At 47.5% G+C, this 26,801-nt stretch overlaps 1 protein-coding gene and 1 pseudogene across 2 annotated transcripts; both read right to left on the bottom strand.

Annotated features, from left to right (window-relative positions):
* Nucleotides 1-4,275: 4,275 nt before the first annotated feature.
* On the bottom strand, nt 4,276-5,355 carry LOC140222421 (uncharacterized; annotated as a pseudogene).
* Nucleotides 5,356-16,668: 11,313 nt separating this feature from the next.
* LOC117853953 (choline/ethanolaminephosphotransferase 1) lies at nt 16,669-23,804 on the bottom strand. Of its 2 annotated transcripts, XM_034736229.2 has the most exons (18): nt 23,632-23,768; nt 22,539-22,548; nt 22,402-22,452; nt 22,174-22,251; nt 21,191-21,266; nt 21,087-21,109; nt 20,912-21,012; nt 20,378-20,472; nt 20,187-20,261; nt 19,873-19,948; nt 19,302-19,365; nt 18,728-18,768; nt 18,545-18,629; nt 18,008-18,070; nt 17,860-17,918; nt 17,710-17,762; nt 17,083-17,155; nt 16,669-17,002 (listed from the first exon to the last, which is right to left on the bottom strand). In XM_034736229.2, the coding sequence occupies exons 1-18, from the start codon at nt 23,766-23,768 to the stop codon at nt 16,981-16,983; spliced, it is 1,182 nt and encodes a 393-aa protein (XP_034592120.1). In that variant the 3' UTR covers nt 16,669-16,980. The 2 variants fall into 2 exon arrangements, with proteins under 2 accessions (XP_034592120.1, XP_072149178.1); XM_072293077.1 differs by lacking the exon at nt 22,539-22,548 and having other exon boundaries at nt 23,632-23,804.
* Nucleotides 23,805-26,801: the final 2,997 nt, after the last annotated feature.

The following is a 26,801-nucleotide window of genomic DNA, read 5'->3' as shown; positions in this document are numbered from 1 at the left end:
ATTTGTGAAAATTAGGAGAAATCATTTTGCCAAACTTTATTCATAACAACTTCAGCTCTATCAGAAAAGTTACTCCACCAAGAAAGTTAGAAACGGAGCGGTTTTGAAAGTAGTCGAATCCTTACCAAAGAGACCCTTGATTTTCATAGTAACCCATAGTGGCATTGCATCCTAAAATTCAATACATCGTTGGCAGGGAGCGCTCTAGCGTTCACACCCGTCGAAACTGCCTCCTCCGATCAGTTTCACATGCCCACATTTATGTGACGCCCGCCTCCAATTCATTTGAAGGGAATGACGGAGTCATCACAAACCGGGAACCCCATTGCCATCGCCAGAATCAAGAGGAGCTTTTCAGGGCACGCCATTACCCGCTCCCGATCTCGCCAATCCTCACATGCCCCGGCCCCCGAAATCTGCACGCCGCCACCTTCGTCAGCAGCCAGGCTTTCCCCTCCCTGCTCCACAGCTCTCGAGCCGTTTCGTTTCACATCACTCCGAGGTAGGGAACGAAGCCGGGCCGCCCCGTTCGGTGCGCACGTCGCCCCTTGCCCGCACGGCCGCACCGCGGCTGCCGCTATGCTCCTCAGACTCGATCCACTCGCGGCCCGCGGCGCAGTGGCTGCTGGCTCGCTGACAGGCGCGTGGCTGGGATCGCGCGGGTGGTTGGGAGGGATGAAAAGGCCGTGGGGGCCTCTCGGTTACTGCCAGGTGGGCCCACACCAGCGTCGCGACAAGGGCTGCGGCAGCTTAGCGTAGCAGCTGCTCATTACTTCGGGCGCGTCATGCCTCGTTAGTTTTAGCAGTCGACGCTTTTGCGCCGCAATGCTTCTTCTTCCGATCATCTGCGACGCTGATCGTGAGCCCCAGTAGATTCCATTTTATCCCTCCTCAGGCAGAGCTTTACCACCTGATGGCAGGCGCAGCAGTCCCATTTCCGTCGTCGACTCGTTGCTGTTGCCGAGCGCGGAGCGCAGCACGCGGCACTGGATTATGAGCTGTGACACGCCCGACGGCACACGGTGATGATGAGCCGAGGGCGCTGCTAGCACGACCGCCGATGCGGCGTGCGTGCCCTGGCCGGACGGCCGGCCGGCCCCTCCGCCCCTGTCCACTCCGACGCAACCCCATCCCATCCCATCGCCGGAACCGAATGGCTGTACAGTGCGCCGTCCGCGAGCGCACCTCAGCACTGACAGCGACGCGGCACCGCCTGCCTGCCTTTGGCGCCGCTGCTGTAGAGTGTAGACCTGTACCTCCATTTCGCGGTGGGCCCCGCCGGCCGGCCGGCCGGCGGACGGAGAGATTCTCCGACGTACGAGCGGTGGTGGCGTCTCCTGTGGCCGCGCGAGCACGTCCGTATCAAAAGAGAAAATTCACACAGAAAGATAGACTCCATGTTCCATACTTTTTATGACACTACCGTGAGATTCACCGGCTAACACCCAATGCACAGCACGGCAGCCATCAGAGCCGCGGTGCCCGGTTGGAGCTCAACGGCCGCCCGCTCTCGCCAGCCGCGCCCGCAGATGGGACGCTTCGTTAGGTCGCCAGGGACTCGTACTCGTACGCGAGCGCCGACCGGGTCGCCGCTGCTGCTGATGCGTACTCAGGTGGCTTTCTCTGTTCTTTTCTCTACCACAACAGGAAGCAAGCAGCAACATCCGCACCACCTCCCAGCTCCCAGTCTCCACGATTCATGCAATCATGCCACACACAAATCTCCGAGAGATAGCGGCAGATTCTCATCCCTCCCCAATCTAAGCAGCCCCAGGTCCAATTTCCCCTTGCGCCGATTCCAATCCAAGGAGACAGGGAGTGACATGGCCGTGACATGGCATCCTAGCTTGATTCGGTGGCCCGGTGGGGGTCTCGACGAGCCGAGACGGGATCGACGGCGGTGGCGGGTGTCCAAAAGCTAAGGTATTTTGATCTTTTCCTGTTAAACTTAACGGTGTCCGCTGATGAATCTCACGGTAATATCATAAAAGACATAAAACTTGAAGCCAGCGTGAAATAAGTAAGAAATTGGTCTATCTTAATTTTCTCTATCCAAAACGCACGGCACCGGCCGTGCGCAGGGCTCGGATACACCGTACACGTCAAGGCTTTTGAGCCGTACTCGTACATGGATTCTTTGAGTAGTGGATCCTGAGACCCGCGGCCGTGCACTGTGTACGTAGCTTTCGACCACGAGGGCAGGGAGGCACGCCCCGCGCCACGTGACCGTCTCTCTCGCTTGCCCCCCTGCACTGCAGCAGGCACTAGCGAGGGAGGGCAGGGCAGTGAATGATGGACGGACGGGTAGGGGGGTGTGCGTGGCCAGTTTTTTTGCGAGGACGCGGCAGGGCCCTTTTTCAGGGGTGGCAGCACGCAGCGGCACCGGCAGCGGCCACCATTCATTGCGAGAGCCAGCGGCCCGGCTGCAGCACCGGCGATCGAGAACTGCTTGTGCTAGTTAATTTCTCTTGCCTTGTTCTTCACTTGTGATTTGGCGCTGTCTGGCGTTCGCGTTGGCGTTGGCGTTGGCGCTGGCGCTGGCGCTGGCGCTGGCGCTGGGAGCCTGGGACGCCATGTGCGTGGCCGATGGAGAGGTCGGAGACTCGGAGGATGGTGGATACGATTCCCCTCGGCTTCCGGCATTCCATCCCCCTGGCGCGCTCGCAGAGTAGCAGTCCTTTTGGCTCGGCATGGCCATGGTGACCTCGGTCGGCTCTGACACCGGGATGGGGCGCGTAACGAGATGACGAGGAGCTCACATGCGTGCTGACTGCTGCGCGTCGTCCCGCCACCTCCCGCCCGCGTCGAGCGATCCAGCGATAGTGATGAGGCTTCCCCGGCCAGGCAGCCACTGTGCGCACGTGCCGTGTCCCGGCAGCTTGCCTCGACCAGCACATTGATACGATCTGCATACAACACTGTGTGGTTCAGTGGTTGCACCCGACGGTGGCTGTGCAGAATCTATGCATCTTATGGCTTCCATTTCGACATTTGCCGGAAGCTACTGAGGGCTGTTTGCTTGGAGGGAGGACTAAAGTTTGATTCCTATCACATCAATTTTTATACTAATAAGAAGTATTAAATATAGATTAATTACAAAACTAATTGTGTAAATAAAGGCTAATTCGCAAGATAAATCTATTAAGTCTAATTAGTCTATGATTTGACCATGTGATGCAATTAGATTAATTAAGTTTAATAGATTCGTCTTGCGAATTAATCTTTATTTATGCAATTAGTTTTTTTATCTAAACATTCGATGTGATGAGAACTTGATAGCACCGCTCGCTGGCAGCCACATTTGCAAGCTTAGCGCCAGCCCCGCCTTCCTTTCTGAAACAGAAGCTGGTAGATTAGGGTTAACAAGTTCTCAAGGCTCGGAGACCTGAGCTCTGCTGCAATGTGGAGAGCAGTAAACGCGACAGGCGATGGAAATATTCTTTTCCCCGGTGAACAGGGCCACGCGGCGCGAACTGGCCCGTCAATCAATCCCGGGGGCAGCGAGCGTGACGTGCCCTCTGTCGTCGCAAGCCCCTCGCTCCTCTCCTTCTCTCTCCAATCCAATCGCCCTATCGCCGATCCTTTGCCTCGCGTGTCGTTGTCGCCCCCGTCCTCGTCGTCCGGCGTCCGCCCCCCCTCACCCGTACTCTCCCTACCACGCGACGTCCTTTTACGCACTACGGCTACGGAGTCTGCTACGTTGTCATGCTCCGCAGCCTCCGCGGTGTATCCTCTCGCCGTTCCCTCGGACTCACGCAGGCAGGTCGTGTCGTGGCACGTAGGGCAACAGGTGACGGCGTGGGGCCTGCTAGCGGCATGGTGCGGGGATGAGGATGACTGGCGAGGCCGGCGGTGCATGTGTTCCCCCCTTGCCGGTGCTGCTGCAGTGCGCAATTTCATTGTCCGTACTAGTGTTATGGGATGAAACTACTCTCTCAGGGCACGTTCAACATTTTAGACGGCTGCCGTCTGTAAGTCATGTATAGATAGTGAAACCGACAGCTTGTACAATGATTTGTCTTTTAAATTATCTGTAAGTTATTTAATTCATTCAAATCAAGGTGATTAGGTATAAATATGATCTATGCATGCCATTTTGTTGCTTGTTCACTCCATGCAATGCATGGTGCCTCATATTATGGACACATGAATTTGACATAGAAGCATCAATATAATATATATTTATAATAATTGATCTTTATAATATATAATATGATAATATAATAAAGACTCAATATATTAGTTATAAAGACTCAATAGATTACTCATGTAGGTCTAATTTTCCTTGCGGTCATAACGCTGCCAGATATGCTCAACCAAATCATTCTTGAGCTGCTTATAGTAGAGCGAGCACGAATAACCTTGTTTCTTCAAAGTACCTCTACGAAGCATGGGTTAGGATCATCACTTGTCCTCACTTCCGGTGGTAGCACAATTGTTGCACTCGGATTGTTGTTCAAATCTAATGGCATTTTGACCAACTTCTTCTCATCTTCGACTATCATATTATGGAGGATAATACAAGCTTGCATGATATTAACAACATCATCCCGTTTCCATAACCGTGCCAGACGTTTAATAATATCAAAACAAGACTGTAAGACACCAAATGCGCACTCAACATCCTTCCTTGCCGCTTTTTGATGTTGTGCATATAATTTGTGCTTCTCCGTTTGAGATTTTGATATTGTCTTCACGAAAGCAGCCTACTCTGAATAAATCCCGTCAGCAAGATAGTATCATGTGTCATATTGCATTCCATTTACAATATATTGTACTCTAGGGGCTTCTCTTTTTATCGCCTCAATGAATAGCGGTGACTTATTTAGCACATTGATATCATTATAGGCCCCAACAATAGCAAAAAAATGCATGCCATATGTGAAGATCTCGTGATGCAACAGCTTCAAGGATCATAGTAGGAACACGTTTGTCACCACGAGTAAACATGCCGGCCCAACCTTTAGGGCAATTCTTCCACGTCCAATGCATACATTCAATGCTTATTATCATACCCGGAAAACCATGGGACTCATTATCTTGTAGAATTTTTTCTAGTTCATCACTTCTCGGAGGCCGCATATACTCCGCACCAAAGCACTCTATCACTCCTTGGGCATATTTTCCTAAGCATAGTAAAGATGTGCTCGTTGCAATCTTCAATACCTCATCAAGTTGGTCAGCCGGGGAGCCATATGCTAGCATTCGAATAGTTGCTGTACACTTTTGAAGGGGTGAGTGTCCATCTCTACCGGTTGCATCCACTCTTCGGGTGAAAAAAGGATCCCAATTACTGAGCGCTGACACAATTCGGAGGAATAAAGGTTTCAACATCCGGAATCTCCTACGGAACATTTCATCGGTGTAGATAGGATTTGCAGAGAAATAATTTACAACAAGATCATCGTGACCAGCTTCTCGATTACGTGGTATGTACCTTCTTGGCCCACTTTGACGACGGCGACGGCGAGGTGGTTCAGATGATTCCCCTTGACACTTAGCCTTAATCTTGTCGCCGATTTTCCTCCGAAATTCTTCTAATCTTGCGTCCTCAACAATGAAATCTTCAAGTGTGTATACCTCCGCTGGATCAAAATCTTCATGTTCAGCGGACAGGCCCTCATCATCTTCTTTGATGGCTGCATCAGGTGCTTCATCACCGGATAGGGCTTTAGGTACCAGTTCTTCATCAGTGGATTCAGTCGACATTGACAGGAATGTGGAGAAAACAAGCATCTATGCACAGTGCCACCGATGGCCATGTATTTATACTGGAATATGTCACAATAAGCACAGGTTCACACCTCAAGCACAAGTTCACACCTCAAGCACAGGTTCACATCTAACGTTACAAATTTCACACAGCAAAGCACAACCTAGGCAGCCCGGTGGCCTCTGTCTTTGGTGCATATCGCCATAGGCAGGTAATGCAGATGACATGATCACAATCGTCAGGTTTCCATGATGCTTCCAGCGATGGGATCACCAATTTGCAAACAGCGCAGAACCTTTCTGGGTGAGTTGAGAACTGGAGAACCTCTTCAGCCTGCGGATGCTCGACCAGGACCAAATCGTGATGCCTAAATCAGAGAACAGACAGTGCAATTAGGCGTGGGAAGGCAACAGAAAGAGGGGACTGAAAACTCTTTGTAGGCATATCATCAAGCACCTGGTGTGCGCTGCATCAGCGCACCTACGTATTCGCAACAAGAATGTGTTTACATTCAGCAACAACAAGGGAAGACGAGGTTCCTTGAACCGAATTTCCATCAGAACCACGCCATAGAGCTAGTAGAGAGGGGAAGCCAAAAGATCAAAGAGCGAGCGCACTAGCTCCTTGCGCGATGTGCGGCGGCAGTGCCTCGCGCCCGATCAACAGCCAGCAGCCCCAGCTTAGCCATGGCGCACGAGAGGGGGCCGATTCGGCAGCTGCAGAGGTCAATTTAATGCATGCGGAGGTCGATTCGGCGCTTGTGGAGCTCGAATCGACAGCGGTGGAGGTCGATTCGGCGGCTGCGAAGCTTGATTCAGCACATACAGAGGTCGAATTGGCGGCGGCGGAGCTCCTCTTGGTGGCCCGCGTGAGCATGCGAGGAGCTTGCTCGACGCAGGAAAGTAGCCTGGCGGCTAGCTGTGGCGGAACCACCTCGGATTAGCTTGATTAAGTAGAGTTAAGCCGCCTAACATGCGACACTCCTGCCTAAACCGAGTTAATACGAAGTGCCGTCGGATTTCCTCCGATTTAACCACTTAAACAGGATCGAGTTTAGCAAACCCACACGAAGGTGAGCGGTTACAGAGAATACAACAAGTCCACTGAGTTAAACAAGTTTTACCCATTTAGTTCGGCCATAAAATCCAACATCAGAGTTTTTGCAAGGTTCAAGGAAAACAACAAGGGTAAAATCACTAGCGGAAGACTTCGTCGGGGTCGGACATCCCTGGTGAGGCCAACCGGGACATCACTGGTTCCTCTCCTCGCCGTCCGAGGAAGGATCCCACTCGACCGTCCAGCCTGGCGGGAGCTGGGGCGGCCAAGCACCAACCAGAGAGGGGTCGGGCGCAGCAACCTCACCTGAAAAAAAAACAGGAGCCACAACAAGGCTGAGCTACTAAGCTCAACAAGACTTAACCGATAGGAGTAAAACTACTCCACACCTCTAGACATGCAAAGCTTTATGGCTGAGGGATTTTATTTGCCAAAAAGCACTAAGTAACCCTATTTTTAAGTTTTAGCTCCGGTTCTAGGTTCATTTACCAGTCTAGGTTGTGCAACTTATTCTAAGCAATCAGAGAGCCAAACAAGATGTATAGATATAACAACAAACATTTGCCATCATCAGATTCCTCATTTACTCAGGGTGACATAGCGATCAAGCAATCTCAAACTGTGAGAGGCAGACGAATCGATTCGAGTTCTTTAACCATGCATGGTGAACCTAGCCTCACGACATCCGCGCACCCGGAGGTCGCTTCCTGTGTCGGCCTTCCCCATCAATCCCCTAACCCGTGTCGGGCCCATTTCCTTTGGTGCAAGGTTCCACAGACTCGGCCTCTGCCGTTCTGTGACCACGCGTGCCACCACGTGCGACAACCAGCAGGGGAAACTCCGTTCCAAGAACAATGGGGCGACCGCTCACGTCTAGGTTCAATCCGGTACTAGGCTTCCTCATCCCATACTAAGTATGAAGCTAGTACTTTCAAACACTTGATCATGAACACCACCACTGTCGGGCCTTAGTAAGATTTCATAGACAGACGGGGCAACAAACCATCCACCAAAGAGTTACCCAACCCGGCCCCGTCCATCGTCCTTATGGTGGTAACAGGAGAGTAAACATGCAACTCCTACAACTCGCGAGTGACAGGGAATCACTCGACTTTTACCGGTTCCTAGTTAAGCAATGCAGCTACTTGGTCCAACAGCTAGTGCTCATATCATTGGGATGACTAAGTCATGCATCTAGGGTTTCACACAACTCCTATACGTAAATGCACAAGCATGTTACGGAAGGCATGCGCAAGTCTGGCAAAACACGTAGGATTTTTCATGCAACCGGGGCTTGCCTTCAAGCAAGGAGGATGGGAACTGCTCGACTTCGAGGGCGACTTCGGCTTCGAAGGGCAGGAGCTCGGCTACAGCTTCTTCTTCTGGCGCCGGGTGAAGCTCGTAGAAGCCGTCAGCGAGGTGCAGCTCTACACGAAATGCAATGCAAGGGTCAGCATAGATAGCTAATCAATCAGCAACACTAGCTCGCCTGAGCCCAGAAACTTGCGACAAAGAGCAGGAGGTTATGGTGGTTCAAGAGAGCTGATGATGATCAAGAGGTAAGGGTTGGAAGGAACTCGTGGTCTGATCCTTGAACTAGAGGATGTGATAAACTGGGGGTCCTTAGACGCAAGCGCTGAAGGGTTCCCAAGTTTTACACGTACACCCTCGAGTTGAAGAAAAAGATCACAGCCAAGCCCTCGGGCGAGGCGGATAAGGGTCGGCGGAACAGACAAGGTCGGGCGAGATGGAACCGGGGTCGGGCGGATAGGAGGGGTCGGGCGAGGCGGACTAGGGTCGGCAACTCACCTTCTTCCTGAAAGGAAAGCTTGGGGTCGGGAAGAGGCAGACTTGGGCGGAGGGACTAAGGTTTGAACAGAAGCTAAGACCGGCAATGCTCCGGCGGCGGCGCTGCTTCTTGCGGATCACAAGAGAGCTTTTACGCAGCACGGAGGAGCAAGCTGCTGGGTGACTTGGAGAAAACTGAGAGAGAAAACTGAGAGAAGAACTCCTCAAGAACTGGGTGGGTGGCGCTAGGAGCTTGAGCAGGGAGCTAGAGAATGGCTAAGGCAACAAGGGCGGAGGGAACTCCGGCGACGGGGGCATTCCTTTTATAGCTGCTGGAGCAGAGGAAAGGAAGCGGCGCGGGAGAGAGAGAAGGGAAGCGGCGCGAAGGCCGGGGAGAGGCAATGGAGTGCTCTGCCGGGGCGGCGATTGAGCGAAGAGGGCGGTGGTGCAGAACTCCGGGGGTGACGCCAGCGATCATTGCGTTCTGCCGTCAGGGCGGCGTAGGAGCGGGTAGACTGGTGGTTGAGATTTGGCGGAAAGCGGGCGTCGCCGTGCGGAAGATTTGATAGAAGTGACCGGTTTAACGGCACTAGAATCGAGGGCGCACAGGTGAGAAGACAGGCGAACGCAGGTGCGGGCGAGAGCGCGGAACAACAGATTGTCGGGCGGCTTCTGACAGAGCGGGGAAAAGGAGCTGTCGCGGCCGCGGTCGGGGTTGGCGGGGGAGGAATCGTCGTGTAGCGGCGACCGGGCGGCGTGACTGTGGCTGAAGGGACGGAAAACACGGGCGACATCGGGCTCTGGGGCCGGGATCTGGCGGCGTGATGATGGGCGCGGGAGGCGAGGCTCTGCAGAAAGGGGTGCAGAGGGCTTCCGCTGCCATTGGGGAAGGGGGCGCGAGAACCCACTTGGTCGCTTGCCAGAGACAAAACTGAGCGGCGGGCGTCGGAGAAGACGAGCCACGTGGCAGGAAGACTCTGAGGCGGCCATGCAACTCGAGTGCGGCTGTCGCGGGGGATCTGGAAAAAGATCTCGCGGGTCCACCGGGGGATAGAACGGATGGTTGAGGAAGATTAGCAGGATCCGACGGTGGGCTGAGCTCGCCGGGGTCGGGAGAGGAACGAAGCGGAGAGGGGTCGGATCTCAGGGGTCGGGACCGGGCGGATAGCTGAACACTCTACGTGGGAAAAAGCAAGGTAGATGACTAGGATCACTGGCTCTGATCGAGACTAACTGGGAAGGCTTAGGGGTCGGTCGTTACACTAGCTGGGCAAGCTTGGCGAGCAAAGAGGCGAGGCGAGCAGTACCAAGCACGCGCCCAAATCAGTTGTTGTCCGCGCGGGATCAGAGTGTGCGGTCGTCGGAGACGAGGGCCTTACAACGGTGCTGCGGCGTCTATTCCCGCCTCGGAGCATGGGACGTCGCCGTCGTCTCGCGAGGTGACGGCGCACCCGTCGCCTGGGAGAGAGGAGGTCGTTTTTGTAAAAGTGACAGCTCGTAGTTGCTCTTTGTACGCGCCCTCATACGATGAAATTCTCTCTATTAATTAGCGTGCCAAGTCAACATTTTTCTGATGTGGCATTGAATTTAATGCCATAAAACTCTTCTGAAACTTCCCGGTGAGACCGGCCTAACCCTGATCATCATCTACTCGTGACAGCGGGGTTACTCGTCACTCATGAGGCCGGCTGAGGAGACATCTAATCAGGCTGGGTTTTTTATCCTGTTCGTGTCGGAAGGAGCAAGCGTCCTAGAGGCCTTTAGGGGGTGTTTGGATACACCCTCCAAAACTTTAGTACCGGTCACATCGGATGTTTGATACTAATTATGAGTATTAAATATAGTCTAATTACAAAACTAGTTGCACAGATGGAGTCTAATTCGTAAGACAAATCTATTAAACCTAATTAATCCATGATTTGATAGTGTGGTGCTAAAGTAACCATTTGCTAATGATGGATTAATTAGTCTTAATAGATTTGTCTCGCGAATTAGTATAGGAGTTCTGCAGTTAATTTTATAATTAACTTATATTTAATCCTCCTAATTAGCGTCAAACATCCGATGCGACCCTTCTAGAGTTTACGAGCTCCTCTCAAACACCCCCTAATCCCCTGATACGGGTACAGGAGCTAAGCTCCGACAATGAAAAACTAAAAAAAGGCGGGGGATATTATAATGAGCTGCCCGCCCGTATTATGATTCGCCCTGATAGTGACGCAGCCTTTTCTCCATGGGGCCATTATTAGCAATTTAGCATGTGGATCGCGAGGAAAGCGAGCTAGCTAACCTAGCCGGCGGGAGCAAATCCGTCACGCGACGGAGTTTTAAAAGACTCGCCGGCCGGGGGATCGCATCCCGCGAGCTAATCATGCCGCTTTCGCATGCAAAGCCTAGCCTAGCCCGCGAGGGTGTTTGATACCCGTGCTAAACTTTAGCATCTGTCACATCGGATGTTTATACTAATTAGGAATATTAAATATAGTCTAATTACAAAAATAATTGCACAGTTTGAGTATAATTCGTGAGATGAATCTATTAAGTCTAATTAGTCCGTGATTTGATAATGTGGTGCTACAGTAACCATTTGCTAATGATGAATTAATTAACTTTAATAGATTCTTCTCACGAATTAGACTCTATTTGTGCAATTAAATTTATAATTAGTTTATATTTAATTTTTTTAATTAGCATCCGAATATCCCATACGAAAGTTTAACCTGTTGTATCCCAACACCCGTGCTCGGATCGATTGGACGCCACCGGCGCCTGCAGCAGGCAGGGGGAGCTCAGGAGATTCGGTCCCCCGTATTTGGCCGCGCAAATCCGCCGGTCACTGCTCGATTTCGCTTGGACCTCGAACTCTTCGTGTGTGTTTTCTTTCGCGAGCCCAAAGCCAAAAGGCAGGTGCGCTTTGGGGCGACGGAGACGTGTCATGTACTGTAGCTGCTACCACGGGCGCGGCCGCGGGAGTATATCGCAGTAGAAAAGGTCGCGTCCAGATAGATGCTCGGCAGACGACGACTCGTACTGTCACTCACTCGCGGCGCTCGGGCATCCGGCCAGGCAGGCACGCGCCCGGCCGAGGTGTGAGCAGTGATCTCCTCTCAACTGTCCATCCGTTTCCACTCCAGTTCGGCGCGGTTCCTCGCTCTCTTGCCTCGCCTTGGTACTTGCAATCCATGGTGGCACTGCTGGCGCATGCATGCACGAGCAGGGAAGCCTGAAAACCCTGCGCTGCTAGCGCAGGGAGGAGTCAACTCACAGCTTCAGCTGCTCCACTTTGCGCGCGCGCGCCCGTCCGCAGATTCGCAGTCCAGCACTCCAGCAGCGTAGTGTAGTGCCAACTGCCATAGCGCCCTGCCGTGCAGCGTGCAGTGGCCGGATGGCGCTGCTTGGTCCGTGCGTCACATCAGAGACTGAAGGCGAGAAGCGCGCTACAGATTACAGACTAGTAGGTGCTGGGTGTACCGGTGCGGTAGAGAGCGGGAGTATTTCTCATCATTTCCATGCCTTAGGAAACGTAAAATACAAGGAAACACCATGCATTTTGTCGGTACAAGCCAGCCACTCAATAATACGTCGGCTCCATCAGTCCAGAGTGGACAGTGGTGTCGGTACCGCACTACCGCTACCAAGCGTCCAAGCCCAAGCTAGCATACGGTCGTGTCCCGGGAAGAAGGACGACTGGGCGCATAGGCTGTACTACGCCTGTACGTAGAGGCACGTAGGAGAACCGGCAAACAATGTACCGCAATAACGCCGCATGATTAGGTTTTTTTCGCACATGCACGCCCTGCCCGTGACAAGATTCCGGTCAAGATCCGCGACCAAAAATTACTATCGCCACGTACACAGAGGTACTGAGGTACCCTAAAGTCCACAACGCCCGCTCGCCGTAGTAGAACAGGACGCGAGAGATGCGATTGCGAGGCCGGGGTCTGTAGCCGAAACGAAGCCCCGGCCCATACGGCTGGTGGAGCAATGCATGGCTCTCAGCCTCAGAGGCTTCTCGTGCCGCCGTGAATTATTGGGGGCGGAGGGTCGGAGGAGCACAAATGGCACGTCTCATAAATGCGCTGCCCAGTAGCGTACGTACTGTGCGCCTTTCTTTCGTTTTTTTTTGCAATCCGTTCGGGCAAAAAGGGGAAGACATTACCGGTCGCGGCAGTTAATGGTAGCAGTGGTAGGGGTGCGTGGGAGACACGGGTTAAACTTTAGTCGCTGTCATATCGAATATTTGACACTAATTAGAAGTATTAAACATAAATTAATTACAAAACTAATTGCACAACCCCTAGACTAAATCGCGATACGAATCTATTAAACCTAATTAGTCTATGATTTGACAACGTGGTGCTACAGTAACCATTCGCTAATGATGGATTAATTAGGCTTAATAGATTCGTCTCGCGATTTAGCCTAAGGATTCTGCTATTAGTTTTGTAATTAGCTCATATTTAGTTCTCCTAATTAACATCCGAACATTCAACGTGACAGGCTAAAGTTTAGTCTCCCTCCCAAACAAGACCGTAGTATAGTAGAGCTAGCCTACCACAGTGAGGAGCCAGTCAGCCATGCGAGGGCTTTACTCCGATCCTCTACGTATACAGAGTACGTACGTATAGCCTGTGGCTGTGGCGATGCACAGGTACAGTGGAACGGACTGTTCGTACGCTCTAGCAGACCAGCACTGCTCGATTGATCAGCGTAGGGTAGAAGTGTATGTAGAGAGCGGGCCGCAGTAGTGTACGTACACCCGATCGAGCCCAGGCAGCCGCATTTGCTCCGCCCTCCTCGGCCACGCGCCCATGCCGGCCTTCACCGCTCCACCCCCGGCTCGCGTTGCAGCTGCACGGTTACGATCGGGGCAGTAATGTAGCGCCTGGCACGGCGCAGGCACCCCGGTTCCGGCTCGGAAGCAGTGTCGCACTAGCCAGCCACTGTGCGTCCCGTGCTCGGCGGCAGGCATGGGCTCCAGGTGGGCGAGCTGCGCCTCCCACAACAACAGTTGGGTTCCGTGATGGCAGACAGCGGGCCGGGGCGGAGGGTGGTTCCGAGCGTGCGAATTGCGAGATGGTGCCGTGCGTTTTGTGGTCGGATCTCGTGGCGCCGCGCACCTGCACGGGGGCACGAACGAACGGTGGTCACTGGCCAGTCCGGGTCGCCCCAGGAGCTGGAGGCTTCTTCTCCGGCGTACTACCCCGCGAAAAATAAGGGAAAGGAGAAACGGCAATGAACCAGGGACCGACGATCGACAACAGTACCGCACGTACCACAGCACCAGGCCGTCGAACGGTTTTTTTAGCAAGCTCTGCTGCGCAACCGCAGCCGCGGTAACTATCGTGGCAGTAAACAAAAGCCCCCAGTAAAAAAATAAAAAGACGAGCCGTTGAGCGTCCCCTGGCCGGCGGCCGGTTTGTAATTGTCAACGTCTCCCGCCTCCCGCAGCAGCAAGTGGCCGGGGCCCGGGCCCGGTGCCGGCAACGAGACGCCGGGCGCCAAAAGGCGTCGCACCAGCGCCACGGCCTGGCCCCGTGCCGCGGGTCCCGCGCGTCGGTGGCGGCACACGCAAAGCCCTGCCACTGCCACCCCCCATCCATCTCTCACTCACCCGTCGCTCTCACATCTTTTGGCCCCTCCCCTCCTCCCCTCCCCGTCGGCAAAAGACACGAGCCGAGCCGGCCGGTGGCGGCCGGCCGTACGCGCGCCACGGACCCGAGGGCTTTTGCTCGCGTGCGACACGGTAACTTTGCGCCGGGGCCTCTCTCTCTCTCTCTCTCTCTCTCTCTCTCTCTCTCTCTCTCTCTCTCTCTCTCTCTCTCCCCTGTGCGCGCGCACAGAGACACCGACGACATGCCGCGCGCCGTGAGCGCTGCTCGGGCCCCGCCGGCGACGACACGTCGTGGCCTCTTTACCGTTTGCGGCGAGCTGAAAGGGAGTAGGGGGAGGCGAGGGCTTTTTTCTGATGATGAGGCTCGATGGGCAGCGAGGGGCAGCAGCCAGCAGGGTCACCACTCGCCGGCCTCGGGAAGGCCCGCCCGTGCCCACCCAGATCTGTGGCTGCCACAAACGGACGCCCGTAGCCTTTGTGGCAAAGGAACCCCATTTCTGGTAGCCACTGCCCGACGTGCTCCCCGAAGCTGTACCATTCATTCATGCATTAGCGCGCTACATGTTTGGCCTGGAATAATGCGAGCTCAATACATCCGAAGAAAACCCTGATTTTCCCTCTCTTTTTTCACGATATTGCACGTGGTATGGAACATCAAAGGTTTCCGGAGGATTTGTGCTGATGGCGGCGGAGCATGATTGTATGGAATCGTGCATGGATCCTGGATGGGGACTAAGCATTGGAAGCCTGCATCATTTCGCGCTGCCAAGATGATCGGCGTACGAACAAGGACACGCCTTATATCAGAAAAACAAGTACACGGCGGTATGGGGTGTTGCGCCTTTTACGCAAGGAGGGGATGAGGAACTACTCGTGTAGTCCTACTGCTAATTTCCTTATTTCCAACGGCAGCGCCGCACCTGTCGTCCACGACGACTCCACACTCCACTACTAGTCTGCTAGTACTACCCCTCGCCGGAGTGCTCCCTGATCCACCGGCCCCCTGCGCATCCAGAAAGCGCCGCATCATTGCTGCCGCGGATACGCCGCCATCGAGCGCGTCCGTCCTTCCAAGCCCTCTCCTTTTTGCGAGCCAAACCCATCGCTGTTTCCGTTTCACCGCGAATCATTTGGTTCGTGCCTGGTTGGTATGGGCGCGCGGGAAGCCGACGCGACGCCGGGGCGGAGGAGGGGCCGGGCCGGCGTGCGGCTCCGGGAGAAGCCGCCGACGTCGCTTTTTGTCACGGTCACTCTTTTCCTGGTGGTCGAGCATCCGCATCGCCGTTGAGATTTATCATGTCTCGCTGTTGTTTTTGTGCTTTTCGAATGCGAAGGGAATTGGTTGAGGGCCCTTTTGAAATGGAGGAATTCCAAATGTAGGAATAGGAAAAACATAGGAATAGAATTGCATGGCATTTGCAATCCTATAGGAATTGAGAATTGAGAATGTAGAAAAGTTTGTAATAGAGTGTTTGGATACAACATAGGAAAAAAGATAGACACAAAGGAAAATTTTCAAGAGGTTGGACCTCATTTCAGATTTTCTTCAAAATTCCTATGGATTGAGCCATTCCATAGAAATTTTGAAGGATTGAAGGATAGCCAATCCTTTGTTCCAAAGGGCTATATAGAAAAAATTCCTATAGGATTCAAACCCTACAAAATTTCTATACGAATCTTATGTTCCAAAGGAGACCTGAAAACTTGAAGCCTCCTTTGATTTGTAGGAAAAATGGAGGAAAAACGTAGGATTGGGAATCCTATAGGAATTGCTACTGTTTATGCATTTGGCTCACAGGAATGGAGCATAGGAATGGTATAGGAAATTTTCCTTTGCTTACCATTTTAGAGGAAAAGTACAGGAAACTTAACATCCACTCACACCTCTTTTTTCTCGCTCACACGCGTAGGATCGAGGTAAAGCACTTCGTCAATTATTTCCTGTGCCATTGCTACCCCACCATCCAAGAGTAATTTAGAGCAATTAAAGCGAATGTAATCAACACTCATGAATTTCCTATGCCATTCCCGCAACTCATCCGAAGGGTTGTGTATACAACTTTCCTACATTTTGCAATCCTTTGTTTTTCATATGCATTCCTATCCTATTATTTTCCTATTCCTACGTTTTCCAATCCTACATCCCAAAGGGGGAAATGTGCTCCGTATCGCTAAGCTGGTAAACTCCACTAAATATCTGGCCATCTTTTTTACAGAGGCCAGATGACAGGCCGCTAAGAGCCCGTGAGGCGAGTGGGAGATACCCAGCGAAAACTGAAACCGGAACCCAAGCCCGGCCGTTTTGTTTCTTCCTCGAAGTAACGGCCCACACTACCGAAAAGAGGCCGTCGACTGCTAATCAGAAAAGCCGGGAGATGCCTTGGGCCGCAGGCTTTGGCATACTCCCTGCCATCCATCACGACCAAGCTAAAGGAACAGTCAGGAACAGTCAAACAGTAGTAGCAGATGGGCAACCATGCTTTAAGCACAGATAAACTGAGAAAAACCGAAGCCAATCGCCTGCTACCATCAATTTCTCCAAGCATGATTTTAATTTTCCAACACTATTTGCGTCCCTTCGTCATATCTTCTAAGGGCCCTCTTACTACCATACATCCATAACCCCATAATGTACATTACAGTGTCACTGTCAAATGACCAAGATAACTACGCATTGCAATCCCTATATTTCTCAGAACAACCAGCAGGTGATTGTGGCATTTCCAGGGGCACACTTCCAGCGTTCATGGTGATGAATTGTTGCTACGTGCTAGCATTTGTTAACTAATATATCCAGAACGCAAGAAATTCAAGCCTCCTTCCTCGTTATCCTGTCAGCAGGGAAAAGAAGTGGTTAAGAGTTAAGCACAACAGTTTTCTGAATAGTAGGGTAAAACATAGGTTTCCAGACCTGAAGCAATAGATTCCAAGAGCATCCTTGATTTCATGCACAACCGAAACGGCGAGGTGTAGGTAAAGGCCCACTGTCAGAAAAATGAAACACTGATATGTAAATGATGATTCTGACCAGATAAGCAGGCAGAAGGATCGAAATAAAAGGTGACCATAACTGCAGAAGGTAGAACCTAACATACTGCATAGGATGTGTTTCCAAACTTTGCAAACTTTGTGAGATGCACAATTACATGATATGAACATGAGAATGCCACATGCATGCATGTGGATCCCTGGCCATACCCAGTATAACAGGGATAACAGAAAAGGTAGGACAGTTTTATCATGTCTGTGACCAATCGTTAGGAAATGAAGCAAGATTTGACTAAACATTAGCCACTATCTCGGTATAAGTCAATCAGAAAACAAAATCTGGACACACTTGTATTGTATATTTCTATTGCATATTTCTATCTGAAACAGTACCTTATAAATCTACCCATGCCCTTTCTGTCCCACAAGGTGTGATACTATTGATTGGAATGGACAAACAGAATACTAGTGCCTACTCCCTAGGAAGACATTGGGTTCCTTCAAAATGACCACGCAGTGTAATTGTGAAACTGAAAATGCTCAAGTTCACCTGTATATGCACAATACAGAACAAGCAGCACAAGCTCATCAACTAAAGGTGTCCTGCAAGTAAGAAAAATGAAACGTTTACTGTAGTTATAATAAAAGAGTTGACTTTGGATGTTATGGGTACTAGGTGGAATAAATGTAGAGAGTTTACCCATCATTGATCTTTGCAATAAGAGCATTTGCAATCGGAAAACAGAGAAACACCAAAGACTGCAATAAAAGATTTTTAGTTAGTGCTTAAAGTGACCTGCACTTGGCATGTGAAGATGAGAAGACTTGACTTAAATAGAGCCATATACCATGAACATCCCAGATTTTAGACCTTTGGGCTCGTCACACAAATGGGCAAGTATCATTCTTCCCTGTCCATGCATGATTATTCACATTATGAGATGGTGAACAGTAATTCGAGAGAGAAATAAAAAGAGTTGACCATGGCTTAATATTTTGTGCTGGTTTTGCCCCTCAATGAAACCACACAATGACACAATAATAAAGAACATCATGCAACTGCTGAAAATTACATCCGATTATGATCCATAGTTCATTCAGTCATCAGTTGCTTTGCTGGACTTACATTCCATATCCAGAAGAGCAGTCTAATGGTAGCATGGGATTATCAAGTAAGACTAAAGTACTAATCAAACTGAGATAACAGATAACATGTAACATGGATAGTGGTTTCGCAGGCTGCTATGTCGAATCAAACCCACTTTATAATAGTTGGTCACAAGGAACTTTTGCAAATAAAGTTGGAAATTTAAATTAGATATAAATCTCTGTTGCATTGAACGATTTACAGGGTCTAACAACAAAAGCAAAGCAATGAAACTTACCACCAAATATCCAAAATTAAAGCCAGTTCCAATTACAAGCAAATGTGGCTGGTTCCTCATAATACTCGAAGGAGAAAGATAACACCTGCATAACACATAACAGGGACCTGATTATATCATCTAGATTTCAGAAGAAGCTGGATCCTATGCAATAAACAAGAATAAGTTATCTGATAGCCATACCAGATAGAAACTCCAGCTAACAGCGCAATAAAAGGAAGGATCTGCAGCCAAGTACACAAACATAGAAATAATGAACACTAATGGCGTGTGGTATCTGTAGTGATAAGTTTGTTCCTAGTTCTCATAATATGACTTGAATACGTTATATAAACTAAAAGAGCATGCAACCTGAAACTGTCAAACACACAAGGGCAAGACAGCAAAGTATCTAAGATAAACTAAAGACACATTAGAACTAACAACTAAGCTTGACAAAATTTAGACGCTCTAAGGAGCTAAATGCACCAGAGGGAACTAGATGTTCCTAGTTCTCATAATATTGTGTCTATTGCTTTTTCAGCACTTGCAGTGTGAACATATATGAACGTAATGAAATAAAAAGTTATACTACTCAATACTAAAAAATACATGTTTCCTAAAAAAGCAAACAATTCCATGCTTACTTGCTTAGGGCTTAAAATTTTCAGGTGGATGATTGCTTACTATATCCAAAAGCAATGTAGAAAACCCAATGTAAAATTTCAAACATTAACAAAATATATTCGTCTACTTATGAGAAATGTCAAAAGTTTACCATCGCTAATGCCAGTGCCATGCTTCCTTTGCGCGCCTCAACTACCTCTTGGACATTACTGACACTGGACAACAGGAGAAACACTTATAAGCAAAGGTTAATTAAGACGTTCAACACATTTATGTTTATTTACTATTATTCTTCCTTCATCTTGTGGAAAATGTCACACAAATCACTTGCAGAAGGTAATGGAAGTGGACAAATCAATATTTGCAAGCAGTTTTTGGTACTGAATACAAAGGACAGTATCACAGTAACATATTTGTATAATCAATCATCTATACCAAATATGAGACACATAGCACTGTTATGTTATCAATTATCATTATTGCTATGTCCTGTGGCTAATATCCCAAAGTCACTTGCAAAGAGTGCATGATTCATGAAAATAGAAGGATTAATATTTGCATGCAGTTCCAAATTGGGAGGGATTGGGTGGGGTAACATAATAGGAGAATCAATCATTTGCAACAATAAGATCATAGACACAATGTTAGCAGATCCCACTTCATGTTATGGAACTATCACAAAGTCACCTGGGGAAAAAAGAGAGGAAGGAATACAGGCTTACTTGGATCTAACAGTAGGTATAACAGCACCCATGATCATAAGAATCAGCACAATAACATATAAGGGGATTTCGATTTCTGAAACAAACAAAAGAAAGAAGTTTAGAGACAATTACAGTAATTGTTACTTGAGCGCTTGCACTTGCTGGCAAACAGATCCAGTTGATTAAAAGAAACAGATATCATACTGCAGCAAAGAGTATAACAATACCTATATGCTTGCAGTCAAACAACATAGGAATAAGGCATAAAGGAAAATGTAATGCTGTGTTCACAGGAAACAGTGAAGACATCTGATAGTTCCTACAGTACATACCAGAAAGAAATGGAAGTGGAATCCAACCAAAAATGGGTAGCGATTTCCGAAAATCCTGTGCCCACCATTCAGCGCCTAGATTGAGAGAACAAACATAAGTTAAGTGCAAGTTCTTATTCGAGAACAATATATAATAGAATTTTCAAGAAGAAAATTAATTGCTCAATGAGATTTGGGGGTTGGGGGGTTACCAGTAAGAAATGTAAACAAATGGGACACATAGATCAACATCAGGCCCTCAGTTGGTCCATTTATTGTAGGAAGTATGAGTGTATTTGTAAAGAAGCTGTTGACACAAGTGCAAGTATTTATAAACAACATTCCAGACCTTAGGTTATAATATACTAATATCAATGGGTAGCAGAAGCTATGAAAAATTAAACATTAACAACCTCAGTCCAACAATACATTAAGCACTGATTGGAACAAGTAGATTTTCTTAATGTCGCCAATATAGAAAAATGATTTTTTTTTCCTCAAAAATACCAGATTCCATAGAGTACAATGACATGCAAAAGAAATTCAGTGACATGCACACTAGATAACGCTAAAGATAACTTAATACCACAGTAGGTACAAAGCTTATAAGCCTAGTAATGAACATTGCAAATATAATCATTTGATCGAACGATCAGAAAGCATAGTAAGATTTTTGGGGAAAAAAGAGAGCAAATCTTACTCAAATATAGAGTATGTACACACTAATTGAGTAGCAAGGATCTTACTGTTCCCAGGTTGCAAGATAGAACGGGACAGCAGCAACCACCCAGAAACAGAATGTCCATCCTCCACACATCAAGGTGCTTCCAAGAGCCAAGGCTTCAAACTAACAACAAATCAGAGAAATATATCAAAAGTCAAAGGAGGAGGGCAAGGTGAAAGAGCTTAGAAAATCCTTACAGCACAGGCAAGTGCATCACATCCTGTAAAATAACAATCCAGAGATATTAAGGTGCCATACTAATAGAGAGAGAAGAAAGAGAATGAGGGCTAGAAAAAGGTACCATGATCAAAAAGTTCTCCAAGAGGACTTGATGAGCTAGTACGCCTTGCTTGTTTACCATCAACAGCATCAAAAGTCTAGCATGGAGGCAATATTATACCATTAAAGCAGATGCTGTAAGGCAAAATATTATACCATACCACACTCTAAAAATTGAAGAAGCTCATATTCTTCACTTTATTTAGACAACTTGTGAACTGCTGTGCATACCAGCAGACAAGAAAGCAAGTTCTGAACTTCTTTTTAATGTCCATAAGGAAATACATGTAAAATACATTCAACAAATAATATGAATATGAATGGGCTAGAATTTGCCAAGTAAAACTGTCCATATCTCAAGAACATAAGATATTACGCCACAATTGTTTATTAAGGCATTTGGATGTTGTGAGCATGATAGTATGAGCCCAACAAACCAGTTTAGCAATCACGTCTTAAAAGTTCAGAAAATCTTATGTTTATATCAGACACCTTCATAGCAATACAAAACCACCAGAAAGGGCACAGGTTAAGTGCTAATCAGTATCAAGCCAAAAAGAGTAGTTTGCTCTCATTTCACTACATGAAACACATTTTGTTTCCTTTTCTGTAAATGACTACTAATTTTGACTGCTCTAAAGCATGTTTAAATTGGAATTGGACCTGCAACAAAGCTACAAAAATTGTTCTGTGAAAGCTGACATGGAAATCAAAATTCAACCACAATCACATTTCTATCCCTAGGCAGCTATGCTATTTACTCATTAGTCACCCACTAATACTAAACTCACATTAACACTGACACAATACCCTTGGCTGCCCGGGCCCTTGTCCCTCTTGGTAGGAAATTAAATCCTAATATAGGAAAAGCAGGGTCATTGCAAAGCTTTCAAATTAAATACTTTTGCATAAGCAGTGCATTAATATTTGGTAATCAAATGAGGGGGAAAAAAGAATCAGAACGAAGACTTGATTGCCCATTTAGACTTATGATTGGTCACAAACCTGGTACAAGAAGAGAAGTAATCCATGGGCAAGATGGACCCACCTAGGGGGAGCAGTGTCAAGACGAGGTGAATATATCTGCAGATTTGATTACCATTACAACGAGTAAGAAAATGAAGGGCACTATCATGAAATATTGAACGCTTCAAAAGCTGCACAGGTTGGGATCTTAGTAGCTTTGTTAACAGCAAAACAAGACAGACTAGTTCAAGCAGGGAAGACACTTACATAACCAAGCAGCGCTGATAGAACCAGAAATGTAAATCCTGTAAGTGTGATCTGAAATGTTGGAAAGCATAACCATTTGCTGCACCAGGTGAGATGAATCCAACGAAGAATTGACAATGTGGTCATCAATCTCTTACCATGTTTGGTCTATTTGTGAATCCATGCATACAAATTTAGAAAATTATAAGTTAGTGCACAACTTTTGGTGAGGAAAGAACAAAGTGCAATATGAAAATTAATGTTTGCACAGGGCTAAAGCTTAATTTACTAATAATTAGATGTCTGCAACATGGGGCTTAAGAGCCCTTTGCTGTCCAGGCTACAATTGCTTGGTTGCACAAGAAAATCGTGCAGTCAAAACATACAGCTCATATATGGAAGCAGTAAAAACTCAAAACATAGTGCTCAAATATGGAAGTATGCTTACACCAGGAAGGTGAACATTTTGGAAAGTTATTACTTCCATCGGCCCCACAAGGGAGTGACCAAACAAAATGTAGTTTACAGGTAAAGATGTGTCTACACTAGGCAGGTAGGCGAGAACTTGCTGATCATTGCCCAGATATATGAAGGAAAATTTGTGCATCAGCTCACCCCCATATATTTCATCTATGAACAACAGTAGTTACACCACATGTGCATAACTCTCAGAGGCTGTTCAGCGCATGCAATTTATTCTTGCTCTGTTCAGAGCAATTAGCATAGAATCCACTGGCAACTGAAAAATGGCAACAGTATGCCACCTGGACATGACACACATACACAAAAAAACTTACTTGTCTCAGCTATACAATTTTAGATAGCAAGCAGAAGTCAGTCACATCAGTCCCCTACTGCTTGTGTATGCTTAACTTCTGAACATTCCCTCTCAAAAGTGATTCTGTGTGGAACACCGCATACGGCGTTCTGTGCATTTCCAAATTCGCAAGTTCCACAACAACACTAAACATAAACATCTCCTATTCGGCATACCGTACTAACCAGCACTCGTTCCAAGTTACAAGCTAGGGAGACGCAGCAATCCAGCAGCAACTACTGGACCAGTAACAACCCACGCAGCAGGGAACACCTTCCGAACAGGGGAATCGTAACTATGAACGCAATGAACAGCCTATCCCCGCGGATCGCAGGCGCGCGCGGTTTTAACCATTCAACCAATTGGTCGCGCGTTGGCGCGCACGCGGCGCGCCAGGGAGCGAGGAGGAGGGGGGAAGGGGAGCGGCTACTCACGGCATCCAGAGCGGGAAGAGGGTGACGCATCGGCTCCAGAAGGGCTGGAGCACGTACTTGGCCACCACCGAGCGGTCCTCTCCGCTGTACTTGTACCGCTTCAGCGTCTCCACGCCGTGCGCGCCGATGAAACCCATCCCTGCTCGGTCGGGCTCGCGGCCGGCCGGTCGGCGGCGGAGCGGGGGCGGTCGGAGGTGGAGGGGGCGCCTGGGGGCCTGGAAGCTCCTGGAAGGGCCGAGAAGGGGGCGCGGTTGCGGCGGTGCTGGACTGGAGTGGTGGGGTGGCGGCGCTGGTTCCGCAAGATCGCGAGGAGGCGGGGTGCGGATCGAAGGCGTGGGTATATTCGGCGTCACGCGTCCGTGAGGGTGTGGGGACCGCATCTGTTGAGTACGGGATTCGGCAATTTTTTGGTTCGCGGGGGCTCGACACCTGTCCGGCTGTCCATGTAGTCTTCAAACTAGAATCAACCAAGCTTTGTTTTTTCCTGCCTGACCTGAGCAAAATGAGGCCGGCCCGGCCCGGCTATGCAAAGATTATGGTCCTGCCCGGCACAGCAGCTGCAGCTGCAGCAGCCACAACAGAAGCCAGCATTCCCTACAGCACAGCAGCAGCTTCTTCAACAACTGCTTCCAGCCAGCTAGCCGGACTGCAAGCAGCTGTGCTGCTATTTTGGCATGCAGTCGAATGGTTAGGCTGCACAGGTAGCATAGCTACAGCAGTAGCCGCTCAAATGAGATGCAACGAGCAGGAAAAAAAGTTAGTAGCTAGAGATTTTTTAAAAATAAAGTAAAACGAAATTAGCGTATCAAGGACACGAGGAAATGAGGATGAACTCACCTTAAGCTAAAACGACTCTTTACCGTGGCTTAATATCATAGTTCAGCCGATGCAATGCAGATATATGGGCCTGGTTTGGTTCTTTTGCTTATTTTTAAGCACCCGTCACATCGAATGTTTAGATACTAATTAGGAGTATTAAACGTAGACTATTTATAAAATCCATTACATAAGTGGAGGCTATACGGTGAGATGAATCTATTAAACCTAATTAGTCCATGATTTGACAATGTGTTGCTACAGTAAACATTTGCTAATGATGGATTAATTAGGCTTAATAGGTTCGTCTCGCTGTTTAGCCTCCACTTATGTAATGAGTTTTGTAAATAGCCTACGTTTAATACTCCTAATTAGTATCTAAACATTGATATGACACTTGCTTAAAAATAAGCAAAGGGAAACGCCCCCCTGCTTTCTTTTCTACTGATGAGTAGAACTACAACTTGAAGCATGATAATACCGTAGATTTTTTAAATCTCCCACCAAAGTGGTAACCGGTGAGAATGAGACCATGACTATCCATCGCGTAAACTTTAGTACTTTATTACCAAGGTTGCAATTTTAAACAATTGATGAATCCAAATATCTTTTCTATCCGTGATAAGGAATAGCTTTTGTGGATCTCGCGGTATACCTACCACTAACATTATTAATACCACACTTCAACAAGCACACCTTAGAGTATCTTCAAGAGTCTCTAATATTTTCACTCCCAACAATCAAAGATTGGGCACTTCCAAACAAAGATTTGGGAAAAAAAACACCCATTACTCCAATAGTTGCCCTATTTTTGTTCAAAAAGGTTTGAAATATGTTATGTATCCCAGGTATTACTTTTGCAATATCGCATCTAATAATTGAATCAATTGATCATAAAATAATATCCAAAAATGTTTAATTTGTGGCAAAAACATGTAATTTCAGCATTACAAAAATGTTGGGCATCGACATCACTCTACTAGAAAAATAATCTCCAGAGAACAGCTTTGCACACAGAAACAACATTACACAGGGAATTGATAAGGTTTTTAGTTACTTATTAAAAATTATCATGTCACTCGCACACAGGTCAGAGCACCCAAACATATAGAGAAAGAATCAACAAATATATTTTACTTAATTTCTATTATTTAATCCATGCCACGATAGGCTACCAAAGAGCATCAACAAGTACCAATCATACTTGGGCAAAACCTTCTGATCAACCACATAGAGTTTTATTATGCAATATCGAAGAAGCTTAAATTGTTGCTTTCATTTGAGGTAAAGATTAAATGCTAGTAGATGTTTTGGACCATCTGACTCCAAAGTAGTAGAAAACATATGATGAACCTTTATAAGACTTGAGTAGCTGAAGTGATTGAACATGTCCATAGACTTGGAGTAGCTGAAGTGATTCAACATGTCTATTTGTTGACTACAAAGATAGCACAATAAAAGTTGAGAAAAACTAATTGTTAAGGATATGGATCGAATCAAAAGAAAAATACATGCAGTTGCTTGAGGTTCAATTGGACACCATCAGAACTTATATCTCTTCTAGTCAAAGAGCAATTGCATGTATTATTTACCTGTCAACAACAATTACAACTTGAACATTTAAAATTAGGATAGAAATTTAAGAATGCTGAACAACATGGATCTCAAACTAACAAGAACAAAGCCATATCACCATTGGAGAGTTTATGCATGAAAGAGCACTCACTAGAAAGTTATGTATCCTTAAACTAACATTGAATGAAAATTATTGTTATTTACTTTCATTATTTGTTTAGTACTTGTTCCCTCAAAGGATATGTGTTATACAACCCTTTTTTTAATTGTTTGTATGGATGATTTATGTTTAACTTTTGTTTTGCAAATCGAATTGTGCTCATGGTTGAATAGAGTTTTGCGGCAGTTTTCTATTAATAGTTAAGTAGAATAAATCCATAATCCATATTGATATATTCAATCAATATGTTAAAGTAAATGGATGTTAGTTGGTATTGATTGGACATATATATTATCATAAAAATGCTTACACGACGTGATCTATCGAATTAACCATCTCAAACACAAGTAAGATATAAACACACAAAAACCACTTATTAATACAAGAAGAAAAACCTCTCTCTCTAAACCAAAAAACAATCTAGAGAAGCAAAACTATCCGCCCATCAATTCCGTCCTTGTGTAACTAAATAAAGACATACGTTTTTTGATGTCCCTACTTATATAATTACATCCACTGTTCTCCTCATCTCACCTAATTGAAAAATTCTAGAAGAAAAAAATATCTAGCCATTAGTTTTATCCTCATATAATTGAAGAATACACTTGCCTTTGATATC

The sequence above is a fragment of the Setaria viridis genome, chromosome 4 (genome assembly GCF_005286985.2).
Source record: "Setaria viridis chromosome 4, Setaria_viridis_v4.0, whole genome shotgun sequence".
Lineage (NCBI taxonomy): Eukaryota > Viridiplantae > Streptophyta > Magnoliopsida > Poales > Poaceae > Setaria > Setaria viridis.
Note: the sequence above shows the minus strand (reverse complement) of the source record. Positions and strands in the feature narration are given on the sequence as shown.